Raw genomic sequence first — 21,346 nt, forward strand, 5'->3', positions numbered from 1 at the left:
GGAAGAAAAATCACAGGATAAAATAGGCTGGAATCTTCTATTTCTTAAAATTAATTTCTACAATTATTTTGTGCAGTTTGCTGCTGCTGCTGCTAAATCGCTTCAGTCGTGTCTGACTCTTAGCGACCCCATGGACTGCAGACTACCAGGCTCCTCCATCCATGGGATTTTCCAGGCAAAAGTACTAGAGTGGGGTGCTATTGCCTTCTCCGTTGTACAGTTTAAAATATTTCAAATAAGAATTTACCAAGCATTTTATAAAAGAGCCTCTGATAAAGGGTATCTGTGATTTTTTTTCATCAGGATTGATCTTCAGATTTTATTTGGTACACAATAGTATTTTTGGGGGGGAGGGGATTCAACTTCAAAATTGGTCCCTAATTTTAAAATTTTAAAGCTTTTGAATTAAATCATGAGGAAAGATTAACACACAACATGAAAGTTTAAGGTCTTTCTGGGTGAATGTGAGTTTAGAGCCATGTCATTCTTAAAAAAAAAAAAAAAAACTGTGGTCATTTACATAGAGTTGGGTTAGGGCAGCTGTCTCCCACCTCTGGGATGTAATGTCTGAAGACCTGAGGTGGAGCTGATGTAATAAGAATAGAAATAAAGTGTACAGTAAATGTAATGCACTTGAATCATCCCCAAACCATCCTCCCTCCCACCCCCGGTCAGTGGAAAAATTGTTTTCCATGAAATCAGTGTCTAGTACCAAGAAGGTAGGGACCGCTGAGTTACAGGGATTCAACTTCATAGTTCACGCTCATTGCAGATTACCTAATTTTTTCAGGTCGCTTTCCACTGCTGTGAGCTTGTCATCATAGGTTTGGCGAGATGTCTCCATGCCACCTGTAACATTGTCCATTTTCTCTACAACTAAGATTTGGAAATCAATGGATTAATGCACATACCTGCTCACATTTTATCTTTCAGTTTCAACAAGAGATCATTTCATGACAGAATAAAGGAAGCAGAATAAAACAAAAAGTATAAATGAAATCAAATCTAGGGGAAAAGCCATTCTTTTAGGAAATAAATAACATACTTGTTGCAAATCCCAATGGCAGTTTAGTTGGTTGAGAACTCTAGGTTCTTAGCTGTTCTCATGATTATGTAGTGCCTTGGGGACTCTAGAAATAGTTTAGAACTCACTAAATTTTTTTGTATTATAAAAGTCCTCAATCTATATTATCATTTATATTAATTTCCATTTCCCTGAGCCACCAGCTGCTGCTGCTGCTGCTAAGTCGCTTCAGTCGTGTCCGACTCTGTGTGACCCCATAGACGGTAGCCCATCAGGCTCCCCTGTCCCTGGGATTCTCCAGGTAAGAACACTGGAGTGGGGTGCCATTTCCTTCTCAGGGAAGCCCTTAATTTCCATAGGTGGAAGAATAACACTGTAATTTATTTACAAAATTGTGTCACTCAGACTCCCTGCCATTCTTGGCAGGTATGACTCACTTATCTGCAAGGAGATTCCATAGCAAAGAACACCTAGCTCAAGTTTAGACATAAAGTCCTAGTAAAAGAGATGCAAAGTCAATGGTGTTTGCCACTTTCTGTCCTGAGTTCACCACTAAGGCCTGACAATCTGCTTCTCCTTAGTGACATGTGAATCTTCAACAGTTCACAAGAAGATGTCTAAGTGGGTTTCCAAATAATAATAATTTCCCAAGAAGACTTTTCCCCCAGCATTTCCTGACTGTATATTACTGGAAAAGTTAGTGATGCAGTGTTAAATGAAAGCCACTGCTCTTATTCATTCTCAGAAGAATTCTCTATGGTTATAAATTTATCATTCTAAAATGTCTAGGAACTGTCTCCTAAGGCAAAGGAAGCAAAGGCAAAAATAAACAAATGGAACCTAATTAAACTCAAAAACTTTGGCACAGCAAAGGAAACCACTGACAAAATGAAAAGATAACCTACTGAATGAGAGAAGATATTTGCAAATGATATGGTTCATAGGGGTTAATATCCAAAATATATAAACAGCTTATACAACTCAATATCAAAAAACAAGCCAATTTAAAAAATGGGCAGAAGACCTGAATAGACATTTTCCCAAAGAAGATATATGATGGCCAACAGGTAAGTGAAAAAATGTTCCACATCACTCATCACCAGAGAAACACAAGTCAAAACCACAATGTCAGAACCACAATGTCTCATACGGGTCAGAAAGTCTACAGATAACAAATATTAGTGAGGATGTGGAGAAAAGGGAACCCTAGTACACTATTGGTGAAAGTGTAAATTAGTACAGCCACTATGGAGAACAGTCAGGAGGTTCCTTAAAAAACTAAAAACAGAGATACCACATGATTCAGCAGTTCCACATCTGGGTATGTACCTGAAGAAAATGAACACACTAATTTGAAAAGATATATGCACTTCAATGTTCATAGCAGCAATATTTGCAATAGCCAAGATAAGGAATCAACTAAGTGACCATCAGTGGGAGAATGGATCAAGAAGATGTGGTGCATATATACACAATGAAATATTACTCAGTCATAAAAAAGAACGAAATTCTGCCATTTGCAACAACATGGATGGACCTGGGGGTATTGTGTTTAGTGAAATAAGTCAGACAAAGAAAGATAAATACTGTATAGTGTTACTTATATGTGGAATCTAAAAAATAAAACAAGCTAATATATATAACAAAACAGAAACAGACTCACAGACACAGAGAACAAACTAGTGGTTACCAGTTGGAAGAGGGGAGAGACAAGAGGGGTAGGAGATTAAGGGATACAATTATGAATAAAATAAAAAACAAGGATAACTGTAGAGCACAGGGAAATATAACCATTATTTTGTAATAACTTTAAATGGAATATAATCTGTAAAAATACTGAATCAACTATGTTTGACACCAAAACTAATATAATATTATCAAATATCTCCAATAAAAATGTAGAAACAAATCAAGTATAAAAAGTGAAAAAATAAAAAATAAAAAGGATAGCATGTCAAATAAGAGTGTCTCTCTCCAGAAGTGACTCCCATGAAATCTAACCTCCAGCAGCTTGAGATTAAGGCTGACTGTTCCTCTTGGTATTGACAGCTTTTGAAAAAATGACGACTCATTTTTTAAAGCATGGCTATGGTTTACATATTACTTGTAGGCTAATGGATCCAGTCTATTTTATTCAGCAAGCCTTCCAGCCATGCAGGACCACGTGAGAAGATTCTTGGAGCTCTCGTCAAGGAGCAGATGTATGTTCCCAAGCATCTGTGTGACCTAAAGTGAACCAGCCCCAGGGCTCCCGGCACCTTCCCTGGAGAAGCTGCTTGTGCTCCTCCCCAGGCTTCTCCAGTTCAGTCATAATGAAATGTGTGGCTTGCATCAAACACTTTCTCCCCCAAGCCTTTCCATGCATGCTTCTCCCCACCTAGAATGTTCTTCCCAGGCTTCTTCCCCAGGCTAAGCCCTCCCTGCTCTTCAAGACTCAGCTGGTCACATCCTGTGGGAAACCTACGCTGAAGTTTATCTTGCTGGGGGTCTCTCTCATGATCACAGGACTCCCATCATGGTGTTGTCATGGTTTCGCTACTCCAAGACCCCTTGCGCCCGTGTGTGCTATGTCACTTCAGTTGTGTCTGACTCTGCAACCTATGGACTGTAGTCCACCAGGCTCCTCTGTGCATGGGATTCTCCAGGCAAGAATACTGGAATGGGTTGCCATGCCCTCCTCCTGGGGATCTTCTCCACCCAGGCATTGAATCCGAGTCTCTTACGTCTCCTGCATTGGCAGGCGGGATCTTTACCACTAGCGCCACCTGGGAAGTCCCCAATACCCCTTAGGGCAGGAAAATTGGTGCTGGTTTTATCCCTAGCTCTTAGCTCAGTGTGTGGCGCGTAGTAGGTATTCATCACAGATTTATTCATTACGTTGTTTATTTAAATAAACATGCCTGCTGGTTGCCGAGGCCTGTGGAAAAAGAATCAACTGAGCTAGAGGTTATGCAAACAAACATACAAACCAACCCAGGGAGGCCTTGGCATTGGCAATGAGCATGGCATTTGGTTGAATAATTATCTTTTTTTTTTTTCCAAAAAATTATTATATAGACCCAGAGATACAGTTAAAATAATCTGAGGGTTGTCTGATAGGCATGCTTATTCCTAGAAACTCCAAAGAACAAAATGTTTCATCTGCATTTTAGCAAAGCTAGCCTTTAGAAAAATAAAACATGGAATGTTTACAAGCTTAGGTTCAGTTTTGATTCTCAAATCAAAACACAAGCCTCAGTCTGTCCTCAAACCACACACAGGGACCTTAAGTCCTGCCCCGTTTTCCTGGAAGCCAGAGAAACCTCTGAATATGTTGACAGGCAGTCATTTTCAACCCTCTCTAATTTGTCTTCCATTTTACTTTTTAAAAACCCAGAACTGTCATAGACAGATCATTCAGGTTTGTATAGAGTAAAAGGAATAAATACATCCACTTAAAAAATCTGTTAGGTTTCTCTTTGGTGCTAGAAAACTCTTTGCCCCGCCCACAAGGGCTAATGAACTGGCTGTAGGCACCAGGGCGGTGTATCTGTGTTTAAAAATAGGAGTTGGATATAAAGCTGCAAACTTCAGGGTTGCAAAGCTGGCAGCTTGCGACTGCTTAAAAATGCTAGACTGATGGAGACCAGAAGTAACACTTGCTGTAAAAATACACAGCATTTTCACCAGTTTTTACTCTTAACTCATTAGCACAAATTCTCAGTCAGGAAAATAGTGGCAGACATCCTCTCTGACCCTAGAAACTCCCCATCTTCGGAGGGAGACCTCGGTGTGTAGATTGTCCTCACATGAGGAAAACAAACAGGGAACACAGAAGGGTCCAAGCAGTCTGTTTTTTAACATGGTCCCCTTTATTGGAAAGTGTTTCTTGACAGACTTTTATCTTCAAATATTACTTTAAGTGTCATATATATGAAACATTGCCCCTCTTCAAGTACCCTCAAAGCTCAATTCTCTAGGATAATCCAACAATAACACCTTTTCTATCAAAGTGCTTGGTTTTTTTTTAAAGTATTTTAAATTGAAGGATAATTGCTTTATAATATTGTGTTGGTTTCTACCATATATCAACATGAATCAGCCATAGATATATATGTGTCCCCTCCAGTGTTTTTAAATTTTTTTAAATTTCTTTACTTTTGGCTGCACTGGGTCTTGGTTGCTGCTTGTGGGCTTTCTCCAGGTGCGGCAGGTGGGCTTCTCGCTGTGGTGGCTTCTCTTGCGTGGAGCATGGGCTCTAGATCACAGGCTCAGTGGTTGTGGCACACGGGCATAGCTGCTCCACTGCATGTGGGATCTTCCCGGACCAGGGATTGAGCCTGTGTCCCCTGCATTGGCAGGCAGATTCTTGACCACTAGGGAAGTCCTATAAAAGCCCTTGATCTGGGCCACTAACCTTTTCCTCCCTTGTCTTGCTTCCACCCATTCTTTAAGGTCTACTCTGAATCTCACTGGCCCATTGTGCTAAGCCTTCCCTGATGATCCGATTCCACACCAACAGACCCTGTATCTGAATGGCAATAAAATCAGCCTCTACAGATTGCCTCACTCTTTCCAAGATGTATCACATCATCATTGCGGTTAATCCTTATGACTGCTATTTCACACATGAAAAAAATCGAGACCCAGAGATGTCCAGTAACTTCCTTAGAGTCACACAGCTTATAAGGGACTAAGTGGGATTCCAGGCCAGGAGATCTAACTCCAACATCCATGCTTACTCTGTAATTCCACTTTGCCTCTCATTGAGTATTTCTTTTTCCTAAATATGGTTTCTTCCAAGAAAAATCCCTTGAGGATAAGAATTGTGTCTTTTTTCTTGCTAAGAGGACCAACTCATGGTCTGCTGGTCTTTTTATTTTTAATATTTATTTTTTATGGCTGGGTTGGGTCTTAGTTATGGCACGTGGGCTCTTTGTTATAGCACACAGGCTTCTCCCTAGTTGAGTTGCGTGGGCTCATTTGCTCCACAGCACGTGTGATCTTAGCTCCCTGACCAGGGATTGAACCTGAGCCCCTTGTGTTGGAAGGCAGATTCTTAACCACTGGATGACCAGAGAAGTCCCAGGACTATGTCTTCTTTATCTTTCTTTTATATTCATCATTCTTAGAGGTCTACCAAGTACTTGTCATGTTTGGGGCAAACATGGATGTGGAAGGTCCAGAGATATATAGCTCATGACCGGGTCTCCGGGACAGGAAAGAAGAATAGAGTCCTGCCTGGTGCTCACGATGATATCTACCAGTTTGACTGTAGGAAACACAACCCTTCATTGGTATCTGGAACTTCCCAGTAATACCAGGTACACTCCCCTGGGATGTAATAAAGACATTCCTACCTTGAACACTATTTCAGGTTTCATTACAAAAATCCTGTCTGGTGGGAAGGTGTTATCCTTGATTCTAACAACATCTACACAGTGTGTTCTGATGCTCATTTGCAAGCTTGATTACCCAGCTGTAATGCTACCCTGCAGAACTGAGCAGCAAGACAGACATCTGTGACTAGGAATGTTGTATTAGAGGAGGTTCTTACTGAGGAAGATTCAGATGTCTGTCTGTCTTCTTTAGCTGAAATCCCTTAAGGTAGCATCCAGCTGGGCAGGACCACAAAATAAGATTTTTCATGTTCAGGGAATGTTCCAGAGAAAAAACAGCCCATAACTTAGAAGGTGGCTTCTGCCTGGACGATAAATAGTCCAGGACAGAGGGTGCACCAAGCTGTAACCGTCCAAGAATGGGCTTTTTGTAAGGTGGCTGACATGCCGCACAGTCACCACTAGCGTGCTGAACCTGTCTGGGTGACTCAGCAATTCTCTGACTTGTTCAGCAAATTCTCTGGAAGGAACTTAAGTTATATCCTAACTTGTATCTGCATAAGTGACATAAAAAGAGAACTAAAGAACAGTTGGGGCATCCCTGGTGGCTCAGATGGTAGAGAGTCCACCTGTAATGTAGGAGATCCAGGTTCGACCCCTGGGTTGGGAAGATCCCCTGGAGAAGGGAATGGCAACCCACTCCAGTATTCTTGCCTGGAGAATTCCATACACAGAGGTGCCTTCTGGGCCACACACAGTCCATAGGGTGGCAAAGAGTCAGACATGACCAAGTGACTAACACTAACACACATACACACAAAGAACAGTTTTAAAGAAAAAGCTATGGAGATGCTTTTGCAAACTCTGATAAATAATGGAGTTTCTGTTTTATTTCCTTCCAACTTCTCCTTCAGAAAAACCTCTTCCTTCACTGAATATTTTTTTTTTGTTTCTTTCTTTTTTTTTTTTTTAAAGTGGAGTGAGTTTCTCCAGACTTCAAAGGGATGTGTGTGAAGGAAGAACTTATCTTTCTGCCTCTTACCATGTTGGGTCACCAGAATCTTATCAATAAGAAAGAGGAATCACTGTTCAAAGTAAAGAGAAAACACATCTGGAAAATATCAGTATTTGAGTTCATCAAGTATGTGTTTAAAGACAAAAACTGCATGTTGTATTATCTTCTTTTTGTCAGTAGACGCCTGAGGGATGGAGGCCTTGGAGTACAGAGAGAGGAATAAGAACATGGTCTTGCCTCTGACTTGTCTCACCCCCTCAATCTCATCCTCCTTTATCCTGGTGAGATACACCCAGAGCAGGCCAAGCGATCTTTGGGATTTTAAGCTTTCAGATAGGGCCCTGAGTCGCAGCAATTGCCTTAGAGGTCACCGGGTAGTGATTGATTGCCTTTATAGAAGTCAGTCATAATTTACAATTCAACCATCCATCCATCTTCTCGTTAATTCACTCAGTAAACTTTATTGGGTCCCAATTATGTAGTATGAGCAACGTGCTAGTAGGAGATTTAATAAATAAAAGATAGCCTCTTGTCTTCTTGGAGCTTACAGTTTGGGTGGTGGGACAGACCCATTGGCCATAGTGATATAGTGCAACAGGGACTAGGGTGAAAAAGGATGCCATGGGGACCAGCGGGTGGGCACCCAACTCAGCTCTCAGGGACTGCTTGCGGGACACGTGTCTGAGGGAGACACGATGGGGAAGAAGGAAGAGAAAGTCATGAGAAAAAGGTGGAGAAGAGGGAAAAGGTGTTCCAGGCAAAGGGACCCACACAAACAGGCCAGAGCCGTGGCCTTTCCACTCTCATAAAAACAGAGGAAATATCTGTACTTTAAAAACAAACAAACAAAGCCCCCTCCTTCGGATCTATCTGTGTAATTAAAGATTCTAGACTTTTTATTTTTTTCCCCAGAGGTAAAAATGACAAAATACCACATAGAGGTATTTCTTCAAACCTTTCTCATCTCTGTTTACTTTCGTGACATCACATAGAGCCCAGCCTTAAAGATACCAGTTAAATGACAGTTTGATTTCAAGCCTCTTCTTTATTTGAGTTCACTAGGGAAAGTTGTGGAGAAGTGAGTAATGACCTCAATAACCTAGTAAAGGAAGGTAGCCAGGCTGAGTTGCCTAAGACATAAAACACCGTCCTTTTCCCCATTGGGTTTCCTCCCCCTCCTCCCCCTCTCCTGCCTTCGCTATGATTTAATAGCCTTTCTTAACACTTGCTCTGTTAATCCTGGGTGAGATTAACTCATTGCAACTGGATAAAAAGGCCTGGTAATTTTCCATATTTCCACTGCCCAAGTTCATCAGTCAACACGCTATGGGAACACACACAATTTTCCATGGAAATAGGTTTAGAAGTGGACTCCATAAGCCTTGACTATATTATTTTTAATATGTTTTGCCATTCTCATGGCTAGAACTGTAAAAACAGTTATGAAGAAGCAAGGAAGAGCGAGTTCTTTGGACTGCAAGGAGATCAAACCAGTCAATCCTAAAGGAAATCAACCATGAATATTCATTGGAAGGACTAATGCTGAAGCTGAAGCTCCAATACTTTGGCCACCTGATGCTAAGAGCCAACTCATTGGAAAAGACCCTGATGCTGGGAAAGACTGAAGGCGAAAGCAGAAGGGGACAACAGAGGACGAGATGATTAGATGGCATTATCAACTCAACGGATGTAAGTTTGAGCAAACTCTGGGAGATAGTGAAGGACAGGGGAGCCTGGCGTGCTGTAGTCCACGGGACTGCAAAGAGTTCAACATGACTTAGCAACTAAACAACAAGGAAGAGAGAGATTTAGCCGCTCTACTGGGCCCAACCCCAGAACAGGTGGCTCAGTTATATCATCTTTGCTCATCCCAAGCACCTTGAAGAATGACACCATGACTGTCATTTTACAGGTAAAAAGTCAGTAACACTGAGAGGTTACAATTCATACCCAGGTTACACAGCCACACAAGGACTTAGCGTAATTCCTGGCATGTCAACGAGCACTTAATAAACAGTAGCAATTGCTCTTCAAATGGTGGACTCAAGAACTGGACAGGGACCATTCTTATTCCAGTACACTGTTGTCTCAGGAAACCACTAAATCCTGGGAGGACAGTGGGAGGAGTTACAAGTTGGAGGGAATTCACTTTGCATCTTTCTGTCCCCAGGTCAAATCGATGGGGCAGGGAACAGAGATGGGAATGTGTGGAATTCTCCACTCTTAACCTGTCAGGGTAAAGATGAGCAGACCCCATGTCTGCCTCTCTCACTGAAACCAGACGACACGTCTGTTTCACGTGTCTCTGTAAGGCTTCCATGGCTGTTTTCTATAAGAGGGTTTACATAGTTCGTGACTCTGAATCAGGACACCTTCACCTGTGGTGTCTGGAATGCCCGTGGGTGGTGGGGAGAACCAACCCACTTTATCTGCAAGTCTGGGGGATTCGGGCAAAAATCCTGCACCAATCTTAAACCAGACATGTTCAAAGAATGTCTGATAAGCCGTAAAGCACAGCTGACATGGTGCTGCCATCTCTGTGTTTCATTTCTACAGGGCAGTGTTTTTCTGGAGCTAGATAAACAACAGTGACCACAGTAAATGCGCTGAAGAGGAAAAAAGGGAATTATAAGGCCAGTCCTCGGGTGACGTAAGTCGTGTCTCTGGAGGTCTTATCCTCTGTCAATAGAGTTTTCCTGTGTGCTGACTCCAGGGTTTTTGTGGAGCCTCTTAAAGGTAAGATGAAAAAAGGCAGAGGAAGAGGGAGTATCTGGAAATAAGTAGGAAAAAGCAACAAAGAGGGAAAAAAAATTACAACTCATAAAAGGACCATGATTATGGTTGAAATGACTCAAGAGGAATTGCTCCTTCTATCCTTTCAGATTCCACAGCTATAAGAAGCTCAAGACGTAAAGATGGAGCTTCAGAGGTTTAAGTTTTGCATCTGAATTGTATTAATGAACTCCTTCATGCCTGCAAATGTACTTGTGTTTTCAGGTGTAAATGAAGGAAAGGAAACTTGCTTTTTAGAAGGAAAAAGAAAACAGTACTTACCTTTGTATCCCAAAATGGCTACTGTGATGGTAAGCAAGGCACACAAAATGTATAACAGTATGATAGAAAGCTTCAGTGCCCAGTTATTTTTACATTTGGTACATTGTGTTCCTTCTTGAATACCTGTAAGAAAAGGCAAATCTTAACAACAGTAACCAAAAACACCATTTCAGAAGTAAAATTTTGCATTTGGGTTTAAATACTATAAGAATATAGTTTTCACATATGCCTTTCTATAGGTTGAGTGGTATTTTAAAATCAAACATACTCACCGCTTGAGCAACACATTTAACACAACTTAAATATTGCCATTATGTTATTATAAACATATTTAATGCCTTGAAAATAGCACAGAACTTTGTTTCATAGAACAGTTTCCAAATCACATTCCATTATGATAAGATCTCTATATGACAAAAGACTTAAAACACCCAAATCTACCTGTTTCGGCCACTGTTGCACCAACAGTAATTCAAACACAACTAACCAAAAAAAAAAATAAATAAAAGGGACTTTTCCCTTGACATTTGTTTCAGCGGTGTGCTTGAGTTAATTCCTACTGTTTTCAAGAGTCACTTGTCAAATTGGTAGGAATTTGGGGAGCTGGTTGTTAAATTGTTGGCAGCTTGAAATCAACCCTGGAGGGACTATTTACACCATGGAAATTTGCAAACACTATTCATAATGCCTTCACACATCCCAAATTGGTTTACCAGCATGCCACTGGCTATAATATAGTACATAACTTAATAATGTACTATAACTTACTATAGCAGAAAATATAGGTAATTTTAGGATTAAAATGCTCAATATATAGCCACTTTTGTACATTACATATATGCAGGAAACAGACACCGACCCTTATTTATCACAGTGATATGAATAACAACTAGGGAACAACCAGAAAAACCAGACATTTCTGATGGGAAGAGGTAAATTTTTATTGCTCACAGTTGAACTGTTTGAAAAACACTCTAGTCTAAGTGGTAAACCACCATCACTTCTGCAAGGGACTCCAGAAACTAACCCATAAAAAGGGAACTTGCCATAGTTTTATTAGAAACACAGAAGACAAAGGCTCTGGACACTTTAATGCAAAAATCACATTGTAAGGCATGTCGGGAAGGTCCTCCTCGCCCTGACTGGTTTTCCTATGTGGATCTCACTAATAGCGTCCCCCAGGAGCAATAGCACATAAAGGACTGATCTCCTAGAATTGTGCTCAATAACTTTTGATGGATATATTGTGAAGATTAAGCCACAGCCGAAGTTCCTCCCCTTTGGTTTGTAATTTTATGCCTAGTGCCCTTCTTCAGTGAAAAGAGTCCTTCAGCTGTGTTTAATGCAAAATGATGAGAGAAACAGCATAAAACAATGCCTCAAATTTAACTTCCAGGGTTTAACCAATTCCTCCAGTGTTCTGGGTTATACACCCAAGGGGTCGGGGGCTCAAGCTCGCTCTTCCATGGCTTAGAGCAGTGATTCATGGCTTAGAGCGGTGATTCTTCAACTTTCTTATTTCCATCCCTCAATACTACCACTATCCCATCCCACTGGATTCACTTGAAGGGCTCGTTAAAATACAGCCTTTCTAATTCAGGAAGTCTGAGAAGATGCCTGAGAATCTGAATTTCCACCAAGTTCCCAGGGGCTGTGATGCTGCAGGTCTGGCCATCGTGCGTTAGAACAGTGCTTCTCAAGAAGTGCTCACAAATCACGTGGAAATGCAGATCTGATTCAGTAGGTCTGAGGTAGGAGCCAAGACTGCATTTCTAACTAGGTCTAGAAGATGCTTCACTGGAGGAACACATTTTGAGGCACTAAGGTTTGTTTTAGGAGATGGTTGTGCTGGATCAACCTTTGGTTAACCAGTCCCTTGAAGGTGAATCTGTAAAATGAGACGCATTGATCAAACAGACCTAGAGCTAACCAGCTTCTTAGTATCGTGTTTTTCTCGCTGCTTTTTCTCCTTTCCTTTCCATCCTCCTTCTTCCATCGCCACCTGGATGTTTCAGGGCTACCTCCTGTGTCCAAAACTGACATCGGTACCAGTCCTACCAAGCCAGGTCTCCAACTTCCACCCAACTTACTTATTTCCATCCCTAAATACTACCACCATCCCAATCCTTCAGGTACTCAAACTCAGACATCTTGAAGTCTCCTAATTATTCTCTAATTCAATCAACCATCAGATATTTTTAATCTTCCTATAGATATTTTTGTCATGATCATCTCATCTACAGTTTATTAATGTTTACTTACTGGCAACCTGTTCCAGTATTCTTGCCTGGAGAATCCCATGGACAGAGGAGACTGATGGGCTACAGTTCATGGGATTGTGAAGAGTTAGACACAACTGAGCAACTAATACTTTCACTTTACTGCCTACTTGGTGCCAGACTCTGATCTAGGGACTTCACATAATCACCTTTCAAGCAGGGAGCAAGAGCTGAAAATGACATCCTATAAACATCATAGCTAGGATTTAAACCAGGGTCTGTCTGACTCCAAATGGCATGATATCTTCCCTACGTCACGGTGCCACTGCCTCTCTGGTCAAGCTTTCCTATCCATTTCTACGGCCCCAGTCCTAGTGTGAGATCTTCTCATCTCAGTGGAAGATTCCTCTTCCATTCCCACTGGAATCCAGCCTCACCCTGTAACAAAACACTGCTGACCTCATGAAGGTGCCAGAAAGAAAAAAATAAAACAAGAAAACTTTCAACGGTTCATTCTTAACTAAAGAATGAACACACACACAAAGACGTTCATCCGCTCTTAAACTCTCTGTTATCTTGAGAGTTTAAAATGAAACAAAGTCCTCTTATACCCAGGCTTCCCAGGTGGCACCCGTGGTAAAGAACGTGCCTACCAATGCAGGAGATGTAAGAGACATGGGTTAAATCCCTAGGTCAAGAAGCTCCCCTAGAGAAGGGCATGGCAACCCACTCCATTATTCTTGCCTGGAGAATCCCAGGGACAGCGGAGCATGGCAGGCTACAGTCCATAGGGTCCCAAAGAGTTGGACACAAGTGAAGTGGCAGCACGCATGCAGAGTGAAGATATTTTTGGAATTGGGAGGGGAGAAGAACAGGTAGAAGGAAATCAACCTTGAATATTCATCAGAAGGACTGATGCTGAAGTTGATACTCTAATACTTTAGCTACCTGATGCAGAGAGCTGACTTATTGGAAAAGACCCTGATGTTGGGAAAGATTGAAGGCAGAAGGAGAAGGGGGTAGCAGAGGAGGAGATGGTTGGATGGCAACACCGATTCAATGGACATGAACTTTCGCAAACTCGGGGAGATGGTGAGGGACAGGGAAGCCCGTCGTACTGCAGTCCATGGGGCTGTGAAGAATCAGACATGACTTGGCGACTGAACAACAACAAAAGCACAGGCAGACCCACAGACCTGCTGCATCTCGTGTTCAGAAAGCAGTTAACATGCTTTGGTGGCAACTGTAAAACACAGGAGAGTAGACCCCGGGCTGCTGTGGAAAGGCTAATGACACTTCCATGGCTGCTGTGAGGTTTCATTCCTTTTGGGTTTTAGGACCCTGGCGGGGGGTGAACTTTTCACATCTCTCCAGGGCTATTTCTTACATTCCATTAGAAGAGCCTCAGAAGATTTGGTCAGAGGGGAGATGACAGCAGATAACAGAATCTGGGGCTAGAGGGTTGCCTAGAGGTCACCTGGTCAAGCATCGTCCTGTTACCGATGGGGAGAGTGAGGCCAGATACAGCAGAATCAGAAAGAATGCATCCTGATTCCTGGTGCGGGAGTCCTTCCCTCCCCTGACTGCCATGCCAGCCGGAGCTGGGTTTCTTCCTGGACACCTTGGTCTGACAGCTCTGCTCCCAGACAGTGTCACTGGCCCACATGCCGAAGAGCAGGGTCACTTCCTTGTGACATGCATTTCTCCTTGCTGACTCTATCAGCATGTAATCAACATCAGATGGCACCTCCCGTCCCATTTGACACACTTTCTCTGTCTTGTTTTTTCTCCCTCCCGAGACTTATTTTTCATAAAAATTCTGTTTTATCTTTCCCTTTCTGCCCTCCGCTGGGAGGACATCTGGCCAAACATACGGATGCCTACTACAAAGAAACCCTGCTGGCTCACGGAGCTGGGGGACCCCCTCCTCCTTGGACCTAGATGGTCACAGAAAACATTCAAGAGAGATATCCCCCTGTTACCAGCCTTTGTAGTGTTTGTTTTCTTAGCATTACTTTCCAGAGATGGGAGACTTGATTCCCACTGCAAGGGGCGGGTAGGAAGGGCAGGGAATGGATCGAGGCGAGGCTGCAGAGAAGAGATTCTAGCTCAGGAAGTGAAACTTCTGTGCCCCTCACCACCGAGAGAGCCAGTTTATTACAGAGCCTGGCCCAAATAGCACATCTGCAATTCAGCAGCCCACGGACAGAACGTGTCTGCAGGATCCATGCCCTCCCTCAGGCTACCCGCCTTGCTCTAGTCCCACTGAACTAGATTCTAGGCTCCTGTTCTGAATGCATCTTCCAGTGTCCAGGGCTGTATTATACAAAAAACACTGGGGAAGCCAAAGGAAGTCAGAATCCCTCTGGCTAACTCCTTGACTATTCCGTGGAAGTTCAGAATAGGCTGACAACTTGGTCCCCAGCCCACAAACTCCAAGTTCCCTGATTCACCCTTATTTCCAACAACACATTTGTTTAAAGGGAGAAGATGGGGTTTGATGGGGCCGCCGATCAGGGGGTACTTAGCCGGTTGGAGAGAATACATTGAAACGCTGCGGGAATGATGGTGCAGAAGGCCAGAAAAATTGACCAGCAAAGAGAATTCCTTTCTGCTGTGGCTCTCCACAAAGAGCCCTCCCAAGTTCTGTGGTCCCAGCCCCAATCCAGTCTGTTTTTCTTATCTTTTTGGAAAACAAGAGTCTCTTTCATTATCTTATTTTTCGACCATTACCAAAGGAGTGCTCTCTGTTAACACGGATGCGTACTGATCAGCAAGCGGCCTTCCTCCCTATGTGAAGGCTGGTGCTGTGGGCGAGTGCAGGGCACTTCCCAGCTGTCTTAATTACCATAAGTGTCCAGAGCTCAGTGGTGTTGCCATAAAGATCATGTTACCACAGAGAAGCTCCAGAAAGCTGGTAGACGGCAAATTCAGAAAACCACAGGTTTTGATCTGAGTTTTTTTTTTTTTTAATCTGAGTTTTATAGTAACCTTTTCATGTGGTTTTTTTATAGCTATTAATCTACTTCCTGGTGGCATATATTCCCATAAGCCCATGAGAATGATTTGGCCCTAACAGTAAAACTGATGATTTCAAATTCATCCCTATGATTAAAATGCCCTGAAAAGCAACAAAACAGTAAGAGTTAACATCCTAGTTACTTGGATGTTGTGCAATATCACTAGAATAGCAGTTAAATACATAAAACATTTTATCCCATGAACAATTAGTTTTTCCTTATTATAAAGACTATTTACTAAATGATGGGATATGGGTTTAGCTAGCATTTTTTTTTTAATTAATAATGAGCATTTAGTTTCCAAAATACAAATCCCTGGAAACCTTACTAGGGGCTTCCCTGGTTGCTCAGATGGTAAAGAATCCTCCTGCAATGCAGACCTGGATTCCATACTGGGCAGGGAAGATCTCCTAGAGAAGGGAATGGCAACCCCCTCCAATATTCTTGCCTGGAAAATTCCATGGACAGAGGAGTCTGGCGGGCTACAGTCCATGGGGTCACAAAGAGTAGACATGACTGAGCAAACACATGGACACCTTACTATGCCAAGTTTCTTAAACAATGCAGGGAATCATGATAACAGGAGGACAAGAATTAAAAACAAAATCACTTTCTGTACAAAATAAAGCCTTACCACATCTCTATATTCATAAAGATGTATTCAAATCAGAAAAATAATTTACATGAGTTTTATGAATTTGAAATCTTTAGCATTCCTCCTGAGCTTATATTAATATTCTGCACATTTACTAAATGTATAGTTTCTTTCATTAATTTTTTTCATGTATATGCATGGGGCTTCCCCATTGATTCAGCAGTAAAGAATTCCCCTGCAATGCAGGAGGCACAAGAGACACTGGTTCAAACCCTGAGTTGGGAAGATCCCTGGAGAAGGAAGAGGTTAACCACTCCAGTATTCTTGGTTGGAAATCCCATGGACAGAGGAGCCTGGTGGGCTATGGTTCATGGGGTTGCAAAGAGTTAGATGTGACTGAAGCGACTAAGCACGCATATATGTATAAAAAGGGCAGCCAGTTCTGTTTTGGTTTTAATGTAAAAAGTATACATGCATTATTTGTTTAAAATTTATAATGTATACGTTGTCTGCTAAAAAAAGAATTGTTAAGGCCAAAAGCCAGATAATGATGCCACTCAGAACATACAATGTCTGCCAGGATGTATACTGTCTCAAAAGAATGCCATTACTTTCTCCTTGTAGTTTTATAATAAGAAATCCTTTATTATATGAACTGTAAACAAATGCCTTCAGTTCTGAGGAGAGGATTCCTCGCCCCGGGGGGCAGTTCATCCATCACGTCTCTTACATCTGCCCCTCGCGCTGGCCGCTTCCTCCTGGCCCTCTTCCTATTCATTTCATTCTATGGGCATGGAGTTTATTGTCAACCCTCCTAATGATACACTTCAGCAGCCCTGACTACTTCATTATCAACATCACCAAACAATGTCCTTCTGTGATCAGGCATTCAATGTTTTAATTAAAAGGACGCATGAAAATTCAGCTCCAGCTTGGGCCATTAGACTCTGCCGTATAATTGAGCTGGACACTTGGACTGCACAGGTATTTGGAGGAAAGCCACGATATTTGCTTAGTGGATGAGAGTTTGCTCTTGCAGCAAATGTGAAGAGGAATTGCTAAGGATGGTGGCCAGTCTAGAGGACCCGATGTGTGCCACGTACCCCTGCCCAGCTACTTTGTGTTGAATCGTGTCCGACTCTGTGACCTGCATGGACTGTAGCCCTCCAGGCTCCTCTGTCCATGGGGTTCTCCAGGCAAGAATACTGGAGTGTGTTGCCATTTCCTCCTCCAAGGGATCTTTTGATCCCTAGATCGAACCCTCGGTTCCTGCATTGGGAGGCAGATTCTTTTACCACTGAGCCACCAGGGAAGCCACGCCCTTTAATAACCTTGCCAAACAGGACTTCTGATCCCAATTAATAGATTTTTAGGAAAGGGGGGGTCAGCGAGGTTGAGTACCTAAGCCAGTAAGTGGCTGAGCTGGGAGCTAAACCCAAATGATCACAGGTTGCTCCTCCAAGGTTGCTGACCTCCAGAGGTGAAAGCAAAACAAAGCCAAGTGAAGTATGCCTAAAGAGATAAATCAGAGGAGGCCAACAGGTTACACTTGTGGAGTGTTCTGTTGAAACCCAGGGCTATAGAAACATCCTTTCAAATGCTGAGAGATGAGCCCTTCTCAGAAATGAAGAAACAGGGAATGAGATGGTTGGATGGCATCACCAACTCAATGGACATGAGCCTGAGCAAACTCTGGGAGATAGTGAAGGACAGAGAAGCCTGGCATGCTGCAGTTCATGGGGTCACAAAGCGTTGGACATGACTGAGCCACTGAACAGCAACAACAGAAACGAGCAGGAAAACCTAGTCTCCAGCAAGTTAACCATTACAGGCCTGAGGTTTCTACAGGCTATAATTTCTCTTCCTATTCTATGGTGACATACTTGAGCAGCAAGTTTATTCCACTCTAAATAAATCCTCATTATCTCTTGGAGGGATCGGGACTGGCTTGGAGGTTTGGCTGGTAAGGTCTGTTGGCCCCTCGGAGGAATCATCCCCCAGTGGTGGTGAAATTTCTGGAATGGAGTGGCCTGGGAAGAGAAGATGATTTTAGTTTTAAAAAAATATTTTTATTTATTTATTTGCATGTGCTGAGCCTTAGTTGCAGCACATGGGATCTTTAGTTACAGCATGCCGGATGTTTTAGTCAACTCTTAGCTGTGGCATGTGAAATCTAGTTCCCCAACCAGGGATTGAACCTGGGTCCCCTACGTTGGGAGCACAGAGTCTTAGCCACTGGATCACCAGGGAAGTCCCTGAGAAGGTAGATTTATACTCAGTAATTTCAAGGTAAACTATGAGGCATGCAGAGCCTTGAGCTTGAAACCAAAACAAGCTGGTTGCCCCTGTTGAGTTTTCTTCTAAAGTTCTAGTTCACTGAAATAGAAGCTTTAAAAGTCAATGGCTAACCCATCTATGGACCCAAATAGTTGCTTGTGGTTCAAGGCTGCAGGAGTTGGGTGAGATAAGTTAGTGGAAAGGAAGGAAGTGAAATAAGCCTTTATTAAGTGGTAATAAAAAGTTAATGTATCAAGCAGGTTTCCCTGGTGGCTCCGTGGTAAAGAATCTCCTGCCAATGCAGGAGACACAGGTTCAATCCCTGGCCCAGGAAGGTGCCACATGCTGCGGAGCAACTAGGCTCGTGTGCCACAACCACTGAGCTTGTGCTCTGGAGCCTGGGAGCCGCAACTGCTGAAGACTGGCCACCACTCGTTGCAGCTAGAGAAAAGCCTGTACAGCATGAAGACCCGGCGCAGCCAAAAAATAAAATAAATACAATGAGTGAAAAACTAACATCTAGCCTCTTAACCCCCCTTTTTGAAAAAACCTACTTGGAGAACTTTAGACAAATCCAACTCTTTTTACAAACACCAGCTTGACCCCGTGGCTCGGAAATCCACTGCCTCACTAACAGTTCCAGGTGGTCTGGAGTAGTCAAGGTGCTCACTGCTACCATCCTCTGACCATGCAGGTCCTTAGAAGCTCACAGTCCGGAGGAGGGCGATGGTCGACTCAGCCAGTGTCCATCTTACTAGCGAGGGAACTGCAGCCCAGTGAACTTGACTGCCTTCCCAGGCTGGCCCTGGCTTCAAGACTCAGGCCTCTGAATTCTCCACCTAAGTTCTTTAAATCCCAAAACACAGCCCACCATACTTCTTTGTTACTATATCCTATTTATTCAAGAAACAAGGATGTAGCATGTAGTCTATACCACGCACTGGGTATCACGGTGAACAAAACAGATGACAATCTCTGTCCTCATAGAACTTACACGAGAGTGGGAGGCTATTTTAACTGCTGTTGTTGTTTAGTTGCTAAGTCGTGTCTGACTCTTTTGCGACCCCATGGACCATAGCCCACCAGGCTCCTCTGTCCATGGGACTGCCCAGGCAAGAATACTGGAGGGGGCTGCCATTTCCTTCTCCAGGAAAAGCAAGAAATGGACAGAGGCCGTGTGGCGAGCAGGTGGATGGCAGTGGAAGCAGGCGGTCAGAGAAGGCTTCGGGGAGGAAGATCTGAGCCCAAGCTGGAAGGAGCACGGGGTGCCTGGGCTGGGTGCTCACAGCGCGCCCTCAGGGTCTGCCTGCTTCCTTTCCACATCCCAAGATTGGCCCTCCATCTCCCTGCAACACTCTTCTCTTACCAAATGCCTTCTTCTAAAAAACAAAACCTTCGTCATAAGTTTCCTCCTGGATGAATCCTCTCCTAATGAGCCTCCCCCAAGCCCTGAACCCCCTCGGTTCTTCTGAAAGTCACATGATATAAATCTATTAGGTTCATTTGTGTGGTTTTCAAATAATTCAAATGCCATCATCTTGGCTACCACCCCGGTGTGTATGCGTGTTAGTTTGCTGAGTCGTGTCCGGCTCTTTGTGACTCCATGGACTGTAGCCCGCCAGGCTCCTCTGACCATGAAATTTTCCAGGCAAGAATACTGGAGTGGATTGCCATGTCCTCCTCCAGGGGATCTTCCCAACCCTGGGATAGAGCCCGGGTCTCTCACCCTGCAGGCAAATTCTGGCGGTCTGAACCACCAGGGAAGCCCACCACCCTGGCAAGGGAATGCAATTGTTCTGGAGGGCTGCTTTTGCCTTTCTCTGAACAAACCAAACGCCTCCTCTACCCACTATACGCCCTGCAGGTTCACATACATGAGCCTGGAGCGTAGAGCCCACCGTGGACACACGTGCTGTCACCCCTCAGCTGGCCCCAGTCACATGACTGGCAATAGCGCCATGTATGAGGCTTTCACAACCTTCTCCCCCACTTTGTGGCCAGCTTCCTGTGTGACAAGGGACACGCCGAGCTCGGTGTCCCGGAGGCCAGGGTGTAGTCGTCCTGGGAGAGGCATTCAGTTAAGGGTCAAAATACAGACACACAGGACACCTTACAACCAAACAAGCAGGAACCCCGGGCTCCAGAGCAAGCATTTTCTTTTCACCACTGGAGGGGAGGGCAGTGCAGTGGGATTTACTAACCAAAGAAATGCAGATCTATAGACCCTTCTGGTTTGCAAGGCTGTGTCTGGCATCCCTCAGCTCTCACAGAACTAAACCCGACAGAACAGAGGTGAGAAAGCAAACTCACAGCCCGAAACTTGCCTTGAGCATGCTTGCTTTTACAGTGTCATTTGGGGGCAGCTGAGCGGGCAAGTCTCAGTTAATGATAGTGTTTGTTGTTTATCACTGAAGCAGTGTTGGGGCATGTGGAAATTATGCTTCAGAGCAGGTGCTGGAAAAAAATAAAAAAGACAATCCATGCTTCTCTCACAGACCTACTTGATTTTTTTTTTCAAACCAACAAAACTACTGCTTTGATGAAAAGAAAAAAAAAAGGACCTCAGTGTCAGTGAAAATACCAATCAGCCCAACACACACTCTTCATTTCTGTGTGAGTATGTTTTCTACTTTCTTCAAGTGAAGACGAGAGCTGAGGACACTTGAATTAAGGGAAAAGTGAGCCAAGACAAAGAGTTGACTCACTGGAAAAGACCCTGATGCTGGGAGGGATTGGGGGCAGGAGGAGAAGGGGACGACAGAGGATGACATGGTTGGATGGCATCACCGACTTGATGCACATGAGTTTGGGTGAACTCCAGGAG

General features: G+C 43.4%; 1 protein-coding gene across 1 annotated transcript in view; it reads right to left on the reverse strand.

Annotated features, from left to right (window-relative positions):
• The window catches only part of COLEC12 (collectin subfamily member 12), a 184,626-nt gene that overhangs the window by 29,371 nt on the left and 133,909 nt on the right, over window positions 1–21,346 (reverse strand). Inside the window, exons 3-4 of the mRNA XM_019986622.2 lie at window positions 10,412–10,534; window positions 778–876 (exon numbers count right to left, since the gene is read on the reverse strand). Of these exons, the coding sequence (XP_019842181.1) occupies window positions 778–876; window positions 10,412–10,534 (222 nt within the window). The remainder of the gene's footprint in view (window positions 1–777; window positions 877–10,411; window positions 10,535–21,346) is intronic.

Source organism: Bos indicus, chromosome 24 (assembly GCF_029378745.1).
Source record: "Bos indicus isolate NIAB-ARS_2022 breed Sahiwal x Tharparkar chromosome 24, NIAB-ARS_B.indTharparkar_mat_pri_1.0, whole genome shotgun sequence".
In the NCBI taxonomy this organism is placed as follows: domain Eukaryota; kingdom Metazoa; phylum Chordata; class Mammalia; order Artiodactyla; family Bovidae; genus Bos; species Bos indicus.